Source organism: Myotis davidii, unplaced genomic scaffold, assembly GCF_000327345.1.
Source record: "Myotis davidii unplaced genomic scaffold, ASM32734v1 scaffold937, whole genome shotgun sequence".
Lineage (NCBI taxonomy): Eukaryota > Metazoa > Chordata > Mammalia > Chiroptera > Vespertilionidae > Myotis > Myotis davidii.
This window is the reverse complement of record NW_006288252.1, coordinates 1,587,699-1,604,782: the sequence shown is the minus strand read 5'-3', so window position 1 is coordinate 1,604,782 and position 17,084 is coordinate 1,587,699. Positions and strand designations below refer to the sequence as shown.

Here is a 17,084-nt window from a genome sequence, read left to right as displayed (position 1 = left end):
AGGTAGCACATTGATTTTGCCTGAACTCATTTCAGTCAGGCCAACGTTTCTTACCCACCATTCCTCACTGCTGCTTGCAAATAAGTGAGAAACAGAATTCCAACAGAAAGCCAAAGGGAAAATGTTGGATTTATTAGGTGCATGTGAGAATGTGAGCAATGAATGATTAGTTGTCAAAGGTGGAGCCCAGGGTCACTGGAGCATCAGCTAATGTGACCCCTGTGTACTGAGCCTGCGTCAGGCTCTGGTGGGTCTAGTGGATGGTCTGCTTCTGAGTGACCAGCACCAGGTCTTGGTTTCCGTTAGGTCGCCTGGCATTTGCTGTTACCTGTCTGTTCCATGGTGTTCTTAGAGGTGGACTGACATTCGCCAGAATCATATCTCACTAACTTCTAGAGACATTTAATTTACTAACTCAAACCTCCCTCGTGAGGTCAAATAGTATTAAGTAAGGTTTTCATAGGGATTCTTAATGGAGTCCAGTGACATTTCATATGATTCGATAAGAAAAGAATAATGTTATATAGTTACTTGCATATTGTCTTCTAATCAGAGGTAAAGGAAGTTTTATTTTAAGAATGTCATACAACAAAAAGAAAGGGAGAAAGAAATCTAAACTTAGAAACAAATTTTAACTGTTTTTGTAAAGTATAACATATCTAGATGGCATAGAACAAATGATGTGTAACTCACACATGACTTTAAGATAAACACCCTTATAACCACCACACAGGTATAAACAGAGATTTACCAGTCAGCCACCCTCTTCACGATTAACCTCTTTTTAAAAAAATATGTTTTTATTGATCTTTACTTATTTAAAAAATATTTTTATTGATTTAAGAGAGGAAGGAAGAGGGAGAAAGAGATAGAAACATAAACGATGAGAGAGCATCATTAATTGGCTGTCCCCCTGCATGCCCCCCCACTGGGGATCGAGTCGCAACTCGGGCATGTGCCCTTGACCGGAATCAAACCTGGGACCCCTCAGTCCGCAGGCCGATGCTCTATCCACCGAGCCAAACTGGGTAGGGCTGTTTTTATTGATTTTTAGAGAGAGAGGGAGAGAGAAACATCAATTCATCCACATCGATCAGCTGCCTCCTGCATGCCCCCTGCTGGGGATCGAGCCCACAACTCACAGGATTGGTTACCTCCTGCACAAGCCCTGGCTGAAACAGGGATCAAACCTGAACCCAGGTACTTGCCCTTGACCAGGAATCGAATCCATGACCCTTCAGTGCAAGGGCTGATGCTCTAATCCAGCCGTGGGCAAACTACGGCCCGCGGGCCAGATACGGCCCGCTTGAAATGAATAAAACTATTGAAAAAAAAGACCGTACCCTTTTATGTAATGATGTTTACTTTGAATTTATATTAGTTCACACAAACACTCCATCCATGCTTTTGTTCCGGCCCTCCGGTCTAGTTTAAGAACCCATTGTGGCCCTCGAGTCAAAAAGTTTGCCCACCCCTGCCTAATCTCTGAGCGATACTGGCCAGCACTATTTTAGCTATATTTTCTTGAATTGGTGTTTAGTATGTATTTTGTTGCTTTGCTTTCGTTATGTGCATAGTGGATTTTCTTGGTTTGTCTTTTATAATTGTCCTTTTCCTCAAATCCTTTTTATCCCTTTCATTTCTTTGATTTTAAAAAAATTATTTTTAATTTTTCTCCAACGATTTGTTTAGCAAATTATTTTTTAAATTATTACTTATTTATTTATTTTCCTAATTGTATTAAATGTTGTTTTTTTCACTTTCGTTATTAATGCCTTTCTACCTTGTTATGAAATAATAGGTTATCATTTTCATCTGTTTTGTGGACGTGTCTTCTTGTGTGCTTTCGTTGTCTGTAGGGATGTGATTCTGCCCTTTCTTGTATAGTAACTTTTGTATGGTGTGAGCATGCTATTTTATTGTTTGTTTTTACATGAAATTAGTTTTCAGGAAAGTTCTTCCGAAGTCATGGCTCTAGAGCTCCCTCTGGTTTTCTGTTGGTGAAGTGCGGAAAAATGGCAGCTGATTGAATGAAACCTGGTTCTGCTCCCTCCAGTGCTTTTATCCGGACCGTGTTTTCCTTCCTCTTCCTCTTCCTCTTCCTCTTCCTCTTCCTCTTCCTCTTCCTCTTCCTCTTCCTCTTCCTCTTCCTCTTCCTCTTCCTCTTCCTCTTCTCTGTCTGTGGTACTCAGTTTGGGTTTTGATTTCTACGAATTTCTTAGTGTGAGACTTTGTCCTGAAAGACAGTTGTGGGTAGTGTGGACGAAAGTGTGCGAGCTCCTTCTGATTGCAGCTGCCCTTCTGAGCCTGGCCCTCTGAGCTTCCTAGTGAGTTCTTTTATTATTGACTTATTTATTGAGGATATTTCCCAGGGATGTTTTGAAAGAGTTGAAGGGATGGGGAGAGACAATGAGAGAAACATTGATGCGAGAGAGACACATTGATTGGTTGCCTGCTGCACACACCCTGACCAGGGCGGGGGTACAAGCCTGCAAGGTAGGTCTGTGCCCTTGACCACAATTGAACCCTGAACCCTTTAGTCCTCAGTCCAATGCTCTATCCTCTGAGTCAAACCAGGTAGGGCCCAGGTGAGTGCTTGTTGGTTCTTTTGGGAGTCTCAGGTTTGACACATGGTCCATATTGATAATATGCGTTCTGCCTGCGACAACCCTGCCCCTTCTATTTTCTGGCTCACGGGCTCACTTTGTCGTTACCTCGTGTGTCGTAGAAATCATCTTTGGGTTTTGGTTTTGTTATCCCTAGTTGCTCCAGTTTTTGGGTGGGGTTGGGATAGAGATTTAAGAAGATTCAAAAACTAGACTGCTACTGCCACCATCTTTTGAAAAATCTTCTAAAACACAGTTTTGTTCCTGACCTGAGGAGGCACGCCCCCTTTCCTCACGAGGGCTGAGGGTGGTGGCCAGCTGTGCAGATGCTCCTATCGAGTTGAGGATGTTCCCGGCTGTTTCTGATTTGCCGAGAGCCTTTATCTTGAATGGATGTTGACATACTTGTTCTGCATCTGCTAAAATGATTCCTGGTTTTCCTCTTTAGTTTGATACGGTAAATTATATTGATTGGTTTCTGAATGCTGAACTAAACTTGCATTCTTGAGATAACTCCCCCTAGTCATGATGTGTTCTTTTCATGTATTGCTGGATTATTTGCTAAACTTTTGTTAAGTAATTTTTAGTCCTATGTTCATGAGAAGTATTGGTCTGTCTTTTTCTTGTGATGTCATGTCTTCGTGTGGTTTGGTGTCAAGGTCATGCTGGGCCAGAATCAGTTGGAAAGTGCTCTGGAAGAGTTTGTGTAGAACTAGTATTATTATTTCTTAAACGTGTGATAGAATTCACAGTGAAATCATTTGGCCTGGAAATAGGGCTACTCAGAATATCTGTTTCTTACTGAGTGAACTTTGGTAGCTTGTGTCTCGTAAGCAATTTGTCTATTTTATCTAAGTTAAAAAATTTGCTGATATAGTTGTTCATATTACCCCTTTATCCTTTTTTATTTTTATTTTTTAAGAAGAAAGAAACATCAATCGGCTGCCTCCTACACGCCCCTGCTGGAGATTGAGCCTGAAACCCAGGCATGCGCCCCGATTGGAAATCAGCCGGTAACCCTTTTGTGCACCAGGCGACACCCATCCAACGGAACCACACCAGCCAGGGCCTTTATTCTTTCACTGTCTGAAAGATGTGCAGTGATGGCCCCTCTCCACTTCCTCTCACTGGTAATTGATATCGTGGCTGTGTTTTGTTGATGAGCCTGGAGGTGTATTTTATTTCATTTTTAATCTCAAGACAATGATTTACTCTATTATTTTTCTGTTTGGGATCTGCTTTTACTTTTATTATTCCTATTTTCTTTTCATCTTGGATTTAGTTTACTCTTTCTAGTTTCATAAGGTAGAAACCTAGATTATTCAAAAAAACCATTTTTAAAAATAAATGTTTAATATTGTAACTTTCCTTCTGAACTTTGCTTTATTGCATCCTACCTATTTTGCTACCTTTTTGTTAATTGATTTCAACTTAATTGTATTAATGTTGGGGAATACGGTCTTTATGAAATTGTCTTTGAGTTTTTGAGACTGACTTCATGGTGTAGTATGGAAGATGAACATCTCAGAACTGTTATTATTGATTTACTTTTGGTAAGACATATTAAATCTTTGCACTTTGTATTTCTTTATTTCAGGTCTTGGTATGGTAACTCCTGTGAACGACCTTAGAGGATCTGATTCTATTGCCTATGACAAAGGGGAGAAGTTACTGCGGTGTAAGCTGGCGGCATTTTACAGACTGGCCGATCTCTTCGGGTGGTCTCAGCTGATCTACAATCATATCACCGTGAGTCCTGGGGGAGGTAGTCACTGGCTGGTGAATGACTGGCTGGGTCTGCTCCCACCTCTTCTGTGTGGGAGGAGGGGGAGCCACTGAGCTGAAGTCAAGCTTGGAAGAGCTTCCTCTGGTCCTGACGGCAGAGCCAGTGATCTGAGGACTCGCCAGTTTGAATGAAAATGATGAGAACAGTGATTCTTTAGAACTCCTCTCTTGCGTGCTGACTTCATAAATGAGTGTTTGCCAAATGCAGGCAGTTTTAAAAACCTTTTTATGCTTAAAAACCTAAGACTGGAGCTATTTTCTTCCCATCTCTTATTTTACTTCTTTAGCTACTCTAGTTTTAGCCATTTTTCGACATTATCAGGACCTTTGTTTTCTTCCCTTCATCCTGACAGTCACTATTTACTGGGCGTCTGCTGTAAGCATTTATTGTTCTGTACGAAGCGTTGTTCTCACTTTGGGTTCCATCACTGAATGAAACAAGCCCTGCCTCTGTGGGTCTTCCCTTCTACAGCCAGTCCGTCTGCCCGTATTTGCTCCCTGTGCTGTCGAGCAGGGGTTCAGGGTCCATCGTTTCAGGAGCCCTTTGTCAACACCGTCCTCTCCCTCCCTGGACCTGAGCAGCCAGGTCTGCCTGCAGAGAGCTTCACAGCAGAGCCCCTAGCCATCTCCATACGTTTGCTACCAGGGGACCCCCCACTGCCTGGCAGCTGTAGGCAGCCATCTCTCATAAGCTCACTTACCTTTCCTGTGCTTTCCTCTCTGAAATTCCTGACCTCCTTCACCCAGCAGGTGACCCTGTGGTGTCACAGAGAAGATGGGAACTCCTTGCTGAACCCACTCTCTACTCCTGACCCCCGCTTCAGTGTCCCTGTCTCTGCCCAGACACGACCTCCTGCCTTGGAATTGCATTCCCTTCTTGCTGCGTTCGCTTCCCAGTGCACTGTCGGGGGTTGGTTTGTTGTTTTTCTCTTCTGTGGAGGTAGCTCTTTGAATTGTTTCCTTCCTTTGATTTTTAAACTTGTTCCAATCTCGTTTTTTCATTTTTTTTATTGGATATTTTAAATTACTAATACAGTTCCTGCTTATAGTAACAAGTGTTCCTTACACAGATGTCTAAAGAAGAGTTGTAACTGCCACTACTCTTCTCTCCTCTGAGACAACAGTGTTAGCAGCCATTTAGATTGTTTTGCCCTTTTTTCCTACTCAACACACACACACACACACACACACACACATACACACATACACGCACGGGGATATTTTTTACATGTGGACTTGACCTGTGGTGTTTAGTTCAGCTCCAATCTGGACTTAAGGAACACTGAATCTTGGAGGTGGTGGTCTGGAGCCCACCTTTGTCACCAGTGCACTGTGCTTCGGGGATGGGTTATGGGTCTTTGCCAGAGATACCAATTACCCTCCCGTCCATTCTCCATGTGGCCCTAAAGTGAAGTTTCCAAATGCAAACCTGACCCTGTCGTGTCCACACTGACATGTTTGTAGAATGTCACCCCTCCCAACTCGTCCTCTTCGTTTCTCCCCGTAGCAGTGACCTCAGCCATACTTTACATTTGTGTCCATCGTCCACACCTGCCCTCGTCTGTATGAGCCCCTTGAAGGGAGTCCCTGTGTGTCTTGTGCTGTGTGTGCCCAGGGGCAGGAATTGTGCTGGGCACTGAATAGACGCACACGTGCTCTCGGATGAACGACTGCGTGAAACCCCCAGCTGAGCTGAAAGTCTATCCCAGTCAGGCTGTCCCACAGAACTCCACGGGCCTTTTGATGGTTGGTCAGTGGGTCCAGTTAGCCCTCCACAGCTGCCAGCTCTGTTCTTGTATCTGCGTGACAGTGGCTGGCATCGTGTAGAGATGTAATGTGAAGTGGTACAGCTGTAACAGGAAATGTAATCCTTAGCTTTAATAACATCCTCTCATTCTTTGGAAGTTTAAAAATGTTTATCACTAGTCCTGTTATGAATGCTACGTAAAGAAGGTTGAATTGCTTCAGTTGCTTGTGTCTCCCCTCCCCCCTTAATTATTTGGGACTTTGGGACTAAATACTGAGTAAAAATTAAATTGAAGTTACCAGAACATTTCCTTTATCTTGTGAACTAGAGAATCTTTGAGGAGGAAAGTTTGTGTTTTTAAATTATTTATGGCATCCTTTTTTGTTACAATCTAGGTGTTCTCATATAGACACTTAACAGAAAAGAACTATTAGCAGTATTTATCAGTGTAATCAAAGGTGCTAACAGGTCATTGTGCCCTTTCTTTCAACAAGTACCATGGGATTTTCTGCTAAAGAGACTGAGAAATGCTAACAGGTGTTAGAGGGTTAGAGACACTTGTCTGAATTAGATCTGTTTTAAGATCGCATGGGATTTAAAGAAGCGTTGGTGTCAAGAGACAGGGTGGCCCAATTGGCATATGGGCTGGGTTTCCTCTCTTGGTGGCAGTTGGCTGATGCAGGGTTTTTCCATCCCTTAATTCATCTTGGCTCAGCTCCAAGATGGTGTGGAGCCCACCTTTGTGACCAGTGCACTGTGTTTCTGGGGTGGGATGCCCGTCTTTGCCAGAGATCCTGATTTCCAGTGCGTGACCTGAAGATGTGTGACCTTAGAGTCTGTTCCTTGTACACAGAAGGGGCATTCGTCATGTGGGAGGACATGTAGGACAGCCGGCACTTGTCCCCCGGGGACCAGAAAAGTGACTGAAATGTTCTTTTCCCCTTGTTACTCTACATCTATATTTAGCACTTTCTCTTTGCTTCAGACTCAGAAAATGGTATATTGTAAGGTTTTCCCACTAAAATATGTAGCTCTGTTAAGCACACTCCTAGAAATAATGTTAAGGAGCTAAGTGAAAGAAGAAAACAGGATGCACAAATATATTTAGTGTAGCCTTGTCTGTAACAATATATATATAGTTCTAATTTTAACTTATTTTTCTCTTTTTTATTTTAATCCTCATTCGAGGATATTTTTCCATTGACTTTTAGAGAGAGTAGAAAAGAGAGGGAAAGACAGAGAGAAACATCGATGTGAGAGAAACACATTGATTTGTTGCCTCCTGCACGCGCCCCGATCAGGGCCTTAGGCCGGCGAGGAGCCTGCAACCGAGGTATGTGGTCTTGACCAGAATCAAACCTGGGACCTTTCAGTTTACAGGCCGATGCTCTATCCACTGAGCCAAGCCAGGTAGGGCAATGATGAGACATTTTTAGAGCCAAACAGTAGGTGGGAAATGGCTCAGTCATCCAACATCAATCTGAGGGAATGTTGTTCACCAACAGGGGCTCTGAGCGTGCTCAGGCAGCAAGGCAGCGCTCTCCTGCGTGTGGTTTTGTGATTGTTTGTTGTCCTGCAGGTTTTGCGTTCTAAAGACAAATCTGTTTGACTTTTAGAAAGTGAGCTTTCGTTTTCATTATCATTACCTGAGGCGTGACCGCCTTTGTGCATGCCATTGGTCAATTACCATGAATGTGACCAAGCTGCACTTCATGTATGTGACACATGACTGCAGTAACAGCTCTATATTGTATAGATGTTTGACAAGCCTGTGAGTTTGTGGCCTCAAAGAGATACAAATAATTTCAGTTGAATTTTGCTCTAACTCTGTCATGTCCCCACAGACCAGAGTGAGCTCCGAGCAGGAACACTTCCTCATTGTACCTTTTGGGCTTCTCTACAGTGAAGTGACTGCATCCAGTTTGGTAAGAATGGCCTTTCTCTCTTGGGCGTCATGACTGTGTAGATCACGTTACTTAATTAAACCCCTTCTAATCCTGTTAGACATAGAAAACCCAAGGAAGAAGAGAAACTAGTGTTTTGCGTGATTAACTCAAAGAAAAACCTTTAAAAGTAGTTACAAACACTAACATTTGGTTTAAATAATTTTTAGTTAGGGTAATTGGAAGTCCTTTTGACATTGATAATTTTTGTTTCCTCATTTTCAGGTGAAAATCAATCTGCAAGGAGATGTGGTAGACCGTGGAAGCACTAACCTAGGAGTCAATCAAGCTGGCTTCACGCTGCACTCTGCGATCTATGCTGCGCGGCCGGACGTGAAGTGTGTGGTCCATATTCACACGCCGGCAGGGGCCGCGGTGAGTGGCCTCGTGCTCCCCCTGCAGTTTGTAGTTGTTTAGTGAGAGGCTGTGCACATTTCCCTGGAAGTGCCTCTTGTTGCAAATAAGTCCTTAGACCTAACTTAGTTGGATTAAAATATTTTATTACTCACTAAGTTTGACTTTCTTAAAATACTGTTTTTCTTTTAAGGGGTCTGAAATGCCCATTAGACTCCATATTAGAAAGTTAGAGCGTGTTGACAGTGGAGGTCAGATTTTAGTAGGGAAGTGCAGAAGGACAGCAGTAAACTTACAGAGCCTTTGAGAAGAGGGAAGGCAGGATGGGTGGCAAGCAAGGGTGCTGTGGGCTCAGGAAAGGGTTAGTGGGACTCGAGGGCCTGGAGGGTGCTGATGGGCTGTCGGGGAGGAGTCCCCGGAACCCAGGCTGCATCATGACTGGGGAAGTCAGAAGAAGGCAGGCATTTGGGGCAGGAAGGCACAGTAGTGCCGGCTGTGGAGAGCAGGCCTCCAAGCCCACAGCCCCCCAGAGGCCTGCCCAGCCCCTCACCCAGCTGCATCCTGCTGTGTGCACGGGTGACCCTGACAAAGCCCAGACCTCTCAGATTGAAAATGAGCATTCTAGTTGCAGGGACAGTCATGTGAGAACGAAACACTGTCTAGAATTGGCTTTTTATCACCAGTCTCATACTTTAGTGACTTCATGGGCCTGTTTGTACAATAGATGATCTAATTGATTCAGTAATGCTGAATTTTAATATCTTTTTTAAATTTATTTTTTATTTTTGTTCATCCTCACCTGAGGATATTTTTCCATTGATTTTTAGAGAGAGTGGAAGGGAGGGGGAGAGACGCAGAGAGAGAAACATCGATTTCCTGCACGCCCCTTCTTCCCCCCTCCTTCCCCTCGGTGCAGGAGGATCCAGCCTGCAACCGAGGTACATGCCCTTGACCAGAATCGAACCTGGGACCCTTCAGTCCGAGGGCTGATGCTGAGCCAAGCTGGCTAGGGCTTGATTTATATATATATATATATTTTATTGATTTTTTACAGAGAGGAAGGGAGAGGGATAGAGAGTTAGAAACATCGATGAGAGAGAAACATTGATCAGCTGCCTCCTGCACACCCCCTACTGGGGATGTGCCTGCAACCAAGGTACATGCCCTTGACTGGAATTGAACTTGGGACCCTTCAGTCCTCAGGCCGACACTCTATCCACTGAGCCAAACCGGTTAGGGCTAGGGCTTGATTTTTAATCTCTTGATGTTTTCATGTCATGCATGTTGGTTTGTTTAGGTGAGTGAGTGACCTGGTTTATTTTACTTTGAATATGTGGTTCTTGATGTCAACATCAGTTTTATTAAGTATCACATTCTCTGAAGGATGTGATTTTTTTCTTAAAACCCAAGAACCATTGGAGAGGTATCTTTGAGAATATGGCTATAAGCAGCTAGCATGTAATTTGTTTCAAAAACTATCAAAAGTTTACTTTGTAAGGAAATTCCTTCTTGTAGGTAAGGAAATTTCTTAAAGCTGATACTGTGAAAGGAATTAAATATTATATTTCCTTTTTTGTGGTATTGTCTTTTTATATATTTTTATTGATTTCAGAGAGGAAGGGAGAGGGAGAGATAGAAACATCAATGATGAGAGAGAATCATTGATCAGCTGCCTCCTGCACGCCCCCTGCTGGGCATTGAGCCCACAACCCAGCCATGTGCTAACCAGGAATTGAACAACCACCTCCTGATTCATAGGTTGATGCTCAACCACTGAGCAACACCTGCAGGGCAACCCTGCGGGGTTTAGATGTTGTTGTTTTTTACCTGAATAAATGTAAAGAAATTGTACAGTATAATTATTCTCAACTTTTACAAATTTGCTTTGATCTGATTTTCAGGTGTTTTGGTCCCACCTGCAGCCTAACCTGTGCACACAGCCGTAGAGCACTTGCCATGCTCTCTGGTGCATTCAGAGGAGGCCGTTGCCTGTCCTCACAGATCCGGGGCTCACTTGTCATCCAGTCTGAGCTCACAGAGCATTTAGCGTCAGTGTGGAGAAATCCAGAAAGATGTGGGCTTCCTCTGGGCTCTCCCAGCTTAGTGAGAGTCTGCATTTCTAACTGCATTGCACTAAGCCCCAGAGTAATTTTTTTTAAGCTCATGGGTTCATTTATTTCTGAGAAGAGAACAAAGTTAACTCTGTTCCACTTTTGTATTTCTTCGAGGAAAGACTTACCCTGTCCTCAGTCAGCGAGGGCTTTCGCTCAGTGTGACTGCTTGTTCTCCAGGTCTCTGCGATGAAATGTGGGCTCTTGCCCATCTCCCCGGAGGCACTTTCCCTTGGAGAGGTGGCTTATCATGATTACCATGGGATTTTGGTTGATGAAGAGGAAAAGGTTTTAATCCAGAAAAATTTGGGTCCTAAAAGCAAGGTTCGTAGGCATGTAACCTGGCATTTAAATTATGGAGGGAGGAGGAGGAGGGAGAAAGCATCAGTGTCTTTAGCTCACGGAGCTCTCGTGTTCCCCTCAGGTCCTCATCCTCCGGAACCACGGGCTGGTGTCCGTCGGAGAGAGCGTCGAGGAGGCCTTCTACTACATCCACAACCTCGTGGCTGCGTGTGAGATCCAGGTCGGTGCTGCGTGCCGCCTGCGGGGGTCTCGGGTTTGCAGGTCCCAGAGCCTCTGATGCTGGTTGGCAGGGGGAGTCTTGGAGCAGTCTCGGCCAACTCTGAGCTCGCGGATTTAGAAATCGAACAGGGCAGATGCCCTTTCACTGATTTAGTTTGGCAAATGGTAGTTTTTATTTATGGAGTACTGTGGATACAGGGTGTGCCAACCCCTGTATCAGGTGCGTTACATATGTTATGACATGGGGTTCATTTGACCCTCGTGGCATTCCTTCTGAAAACACAGGTGCAGAGAGCTAGAAACTTGCCATAGTCTCAGGGCCGTCAGTGCCACTTAAGCCACTTGGTGGCAAGTGCTGCCCAGCCCCAAGTTTGTTCTCCTGACCTGGGTCTGTGCAGCCATGCCTTCCTCCCCATTCTGCTTCTTATGCTCTTGAGAAGTATTTTACATTTCTCCTCCAAGTAGGTGGGCCCAGTATTTTTGTTAGGCTAAAGAAAAACTTCTGAAAATAACCTTATTTTTAAAAATTTATTACGGGTTTATGTATTCATTTAAAATAGTGATTGATTGATTGAGAGAGAGAGAGAGAGAGATGGACTTGTTGTTCCACTTATTTATGTATTCGTTGGCTGATTGTTGTATGTGCCCTGACTGGGAATAGAACCCACCACCTTGGTGTATCGAGGTGATGCTCTAACCTACTGAGCTACCTGGCCAGGGCTGAACATAACCTTGTGATTAGTCTATCACTGTCCATTCTACATTTCTCATTCTTACACTTAGGGGTTTTGACATCTCTGTGTACGTGATTTCCCACAGTCACCTGTGCTCTCAGTAAGGAGCTCAGACTGTAATGTTTGCTTGTTTTGAAAAGGTTCGAACTCTGGCCAGTGCAGGAGGGCCAGACAACTTAGTCCTCCTGGATCCAGGGAAGTACAAAGCCAAATCCCGTTCCCCGGGGGCCCCGGCAGGGGAGAGCACCGCCTCGCCTCCCAAGTGGCTGATCGGTGAGCAGGAGTTTGAAGCCCTCATGCGGATGCTCGATAACCTGGTAAGGACGTGGCTACCACTGCGTGATAATGGTGTCCTTCTAAAGCTCAGGTGTGTGGGTGATTGGGCACCAGTGAGGTAGTGTTGTGGAGTTGCTGTCCTCAAGCAGCATCTGAGCACTTGCTCCTGAAGAATCACCCAGCAGCACTTCTAAGCTAAATCGCCATAAAGTAGAGTGAGAACTTCTTTGTTTTTTAAAGATAATCTTGTTGGGGCCCCGTGGGGACAGAAGCACGGACACGCCCTGCTCTACTGCAGGCCGCTGGGTAGCCAGCTCTGGGCGGAGGGTGGCTCAGCGCCTTCCTCCCACACACACGCTCTGCAGGGGCTTTGAAAGCAGTCGGCAAGGATTTTTGTTGTTGGTGTTAATGGGAAGTTCTAGGTGTTTGGAGGCCAATTGCTGTTCCACAGACATTTGCTGCTGACTCACTGCAGGGGCCTGAGCCCAGATGCAATGGGGCGGGGAGGGGGTGCTCTGGCGTGATAGGGGTTCTGCGTGGACATGGCAGGATGTGGCCCACTAGTATGTGGGGTTTCAGTGAGGGCCTTCATCCTTTTTCACAGATCAGGGAGAACACTTTAGGTAGAAGGTGGCACTTGGAAATGACCTCATAGGACAGGTAGAAACGCGACAGGCTGAGCTGGGTGAAGGTGGGCATCACAGCAGAGGCTGCAGCAGCACTGAAGAGAGCAGTGGGGATGGGAACGTGCCTCCAGGTCCGCCTCTGCCTTTGATATGGTCTTTAATTACTCAGAACAAGTCTGTAGGGTTGGAGCCACCACATTGTAAGGCAGATGGCTCTGTGAGGGGGCCCTTTCATGCTGCGCTGTCACCTCTCAGATGCCCTTCCTACTGGTAGGCGTGAGGACCTGTCCTGCCGTGTGGGGCAAGGGACGCTGAGAAGGGCTGCAGTCCTTGTGTGGGCGTGTCCCAGCCCCACTGGGACACCGTCCAGCCTCACTTAAGACGGTCCGACCTTTGGAAGAGGCCGCACATGGGACGGGTGGCTGCAAGAGGGTTACCTTTCCTGAAGATTTTGGAAAACAAAGAATTCATGGATCTGATTCAGGGTGTGCCCAGGGGCTGTGTCCACAAGAGTGGGTTTGGTCAGTGAGGGAGCAGTGGGCAGAGTCTTCCTTCTGAATTCAGTGCTTGGTGAAGATGGTTTGCACTAACTGACCATCTACTCTTGAGCCTGTAGCCATGAACAGGACATGGCTCTTGCCCTAGTCAGGGAGGTGCAGCCCAGCACTGCGCTCTGCGCCCTGGCAGCACGCCGAGAGCTGCAGGCAGAGACTCATGGGCCAGGGTTGGTCAGGGAAGCAGGACGGAACCGCTCACGGAGGAGATGGAAGGACGTTGGGTCGGGCGGCAGACCAGGGGTGTGCAGCCTCAGGAAAGGCAGCTGGAGAGGGCTTGAGCGCGGGGCAGCGGTGGCCCAGGTGGCAGCACTGGAGTCAGACACCCCCCGGGGCTGAGGTGGCCCAGTCCTATAGCCCTTCTCTCCTCCTGGCAAACACTTGGACGTTTCACTCGCTTGTGCCTAAAAGTAAGTGGAGAACAGGAGAGAGGACAAGAATGAAGAACAGCAGCCGCCCACCTTGTGCACTCAGTTCATTCTGGAAGATGGAGAAGAAGATCTAACTCGAGCAGTAACTCTGATGTGATAGGGGAGGAAGGTAGAGGATGAGGGCTGAGCTGTGGACTGCTCAGCACGCAAGGCTTTCAGTGCCCTCTTCTGGGCGCCTCTGTGACTGTTCCTGACGGTAGCAGGCCCCGCGCTTTGTAAGAAATAAAGTGGACAGCGACCACTGCTCACAGTCCGGGATTCAGTTAGCATCCTCATCAGTCCTATGTTTGCTAGTCATTGAGTAGGTTAGAGAGCAGCTAGAGAGCCTCACACTGTGGGAGTTCATTTCAGCACACCCAGAAGAAATGCTGAATCCCACAAAAGCAAGACACAGTGCCAGTTTCTCAAGGAAGAAAGGAATCCTTTTTTTTTTTTTCTTAAATGTTTTTATTGACTTTAGGGAGAGAGGTAGAAACATCAATGAGGGAGAAGCATCATCGATCAGCTGCTTCTGCACGCCCCCAACTAGGGATCGAGCCCACAACCCAGGCATGTGTCCTGACTGGGAATCGAACTGGTGACCTCCTGGTGCGTGGGTCGATGCTCAGTCACTGAGCCACACCAGCCAGCCAGGAATCCATATTTTTAACTAAGCCATATAATAGGCCTGAGGTCTGTGTATTGCCTCTAATTTTGGTTTCACGGCATTTAAAGGGAAGAATAAAGACCAAACCCACACGCTGGGAGGGTAGAATTGTGTGGAGGCCTGGTGGTTTATCCTGAGGCCTGGAGATTCCTCCGTCCTGGCCGCCCGGGCAAGGGGACGGGTGAATGACTAAGCACGGTGTTTTCCGAAGACAGTCTTCCCTGCTGAGTCATCTCATGGCCTCAGCCCAGTGTGAGCCTCTTTGAGCGGGAAATGGCAGCATCGCCTCTTCCCAGGGACTGATGAGGAGGCAGCAGCAGCGCAGGGACGACTGCCGTCCTTTTCTTAACGTGTTAAAGGATGGTTGGTCATGAAGGTGGCCCCGCACAGGGAAGCAGCACCCACAGGTGGGGAATCCCTGGACTGAGGAAGTCTATGTTTCTGGCGTATGGGCCCGCGGCGCCGGCCCGCCCCGTGACCCCTCTGCACTCCTTGCAGCCCCAACGTCTGGCTCCCCGTGAAGCAGCCGGGAAGGACTTGGTCCGGATGCGAGGCTGTGGGTCCACAGTGCAGGGGCAGCTGAGCTCACAGGCTGCCAGCAGTCAGGGGGGCAGCTGGGCCGGTTCTTGGCAGGCTCAGCGGGGGAGGCCCCACTGCCAGGCTCTCAGGTGGTGGTCAGAGTCCATTTTCTTCATCTGTAGTGGCCATGGCAGCTTGCTTCCTCAGACCGTAATGCACAGAGAGAGACTTAGGCTGGGCACCACACTCATCTAACGCATCCTGTCACTTGGCCAGTTCCACTGGTGAGGAGCCAGTCACAGGGCCGTCCACAGTCCAGCAGGAGGGCACTTCAGGAGGCGGGGCCATGCGCATCACGAAGCTACGCACAGACAGGAGGGCTGATACCCACCCTTGCCTTGGGGATGCTGCCTGTGGGGCCAGCAAATAGGCTGGTCCTGCACGGGGGTGGGGTGGGGGGGCGGGGGGGCAGAGCAGATTGAATGGCTACGAGGCAGAGTCAGGGTTGAACTGAATGTGAAGTTAGTGTCAGTGGGACAGTCATCTTGTCAGACCAGTTGCCACGAGGCGTGCTTGTTTGGTCCCCCCGGAGTTTATCGTGGCGTCTAAACCGTGACCTCAGCGTTCGGTAGGCTGATGAGTAAAGTCTATATTGTCGCCAACAGCAAGTAAGCCAGGTTTTTAAAATTTTTAAACTTATTGAAATACAGTAAACAGGAGAGTGTACCTATTTAAATATTCAGTTTATTAGTTTAAAAAACTGGTGGAATCAACACCCAATCAGAAACCAGCACCAGCACCTCAGAAGGCCTGTCCCCTCTGAGAGTCACTTACTCCGCCCAAGGGTGACACCATCCAGCCTCGTGATGGGATCAGGCAGCGCCCCCTTTCCCGTTGGTGTCTCCCTCGGCACCATCCTCAGGTTCACTGGGGCAGAGAGCTCTTCTCGTGCCGCTTCCCGTTCCATGGTGAGCACGCCTCACGCCCCTGCCGACGGACTTCTGGTTGGTTCCAGTGGGGGCTGTTAGCAGTGGGGCTGCTGCTGGCTTGCAGGGCCTTTGTTTTGGTGAACGTCTTCGCCTTTAGGTTGGGCTTGTACTTGGGGTGCAGTCGTTGAGTTGGAGGTGCCTGCGTGCAGCCTCTGAGGGATCCCACACAGTGTTCCCCGAGGAGCTCTGTGTTGAGAAGTGGACTAGTGACTGTCTTTCACTCTCTTGGTCTCTAGGGCTACAGAACTGGCTACCCTTACCGATACCCGGCTCTGAGAGAGAAGTCTAAGAAATACAGCGACGTGGAGGCTCCTGCTAGTGTCACAGGCTACTCCTTTGCTAGTGACGGTGATTCGGGCACTTGCTCTCCTCTCAGACACAGTTTTCAGAAGCAGCAACGAGAGAAGACAAGATGGCTGAACTCTGGCCGGGGTGACGATGCCTCTGAGGAAGGGCAGAATGGAAGCAGCCCCAAGTCGAAGACTAAGGTGTGGACGAACATTACACACGATCACGTGAAACCCTTGCTGCAGTCTCTCTCGTCCGGTGTCTGCGTGCCAAGCTGTATTACCAACTGCTTGGTCTGTGCCTACCTTACTGTTCCTAGTTAGATGATGTAGAGCAAGTGGGGCAGCTGGGGCTTCGGAGGCTTTGGGAACCAGCCCTGCACCCTGACTGAAGGCGAGCCTTCCCTTTCACCCTCTGTCCTGAACCAGTGCTACTGTCTGCTCGAAACTGCTTAAGATACTGACCCCCCAGCGACTGCCTCTTTACCTAGTGCGTCCGTAGCCAAAGGTCCGACTAACGTGTGTATTAACCTAAACCCAGGAGCTGCCGGCGAACTCACTCTGTCCTCAAGGAATCTTACTACCTCACGCACCAAAAGGCAGTTCAGTCATAGCCTGTTGTTCAGTGTTGTGAATGCCGGTGGTTTCAGTAAGTCACTAACTGTTCTTTAACGTCTCGAGTGTTTTCTTAAGCAGTTTCTCCTCTGGGTCCCGGCCTGCTCTCGGCTGGCCAGGTCCTCCTCGTTAGCCTCCCCTGCTCTGTCCCAAAGCCTCCGAACGCTCTCAGCAGCTGCCTCCTGCATGGACTGTGCATGTGAGTAGACCGCCATCGCGGAGTCTTCTGACTCCTGCCGGGGGCGGCATGACCCCAGTGCAGCGCAGGCCACCGCGGCACCAGCGAGAGGGTTGCCGCCAACGTGCTTCACGCCCGTGTTCGCCAGCCCTGAGCCGCCC

The 17,084-nt window shown here is 47.6% G+C and overlaps 1 protein-coding gene across 1 annotated transcript in view; it reads left to right on the top strand.

Annotated features, from left to right (window-relative positions):
* Nucleotides 1-17,084, top strand: part of ADD1 (adducin 1) — a 45,333-nt gene that overhangs the window by 16,987 nt on the left and 11,262 nt on the right. The window contains 7 exon segments of the mRNA XM_015561596.1: nucleotides 4,204-4,355; nucleotides 7,983-8,063; nucleotides 8,307-8,456; nucleotides 10,727-10,870; nucleotides 10,971-11,069; nucleotides 11,943-12,119; nucleotides 16,080-16,331. Coding sequence (XP_015417082.1) covers nucleotides 4,204-4,355; nucleotides 7,983-8,063; nucleotides 8,307-8,456; nucleotides 10,727-10,870; nucleotides 10,971-11,069; nucleotides 11,943-12,119; nucleotides 16,080-16,331 — 1,055 coding nt within the window.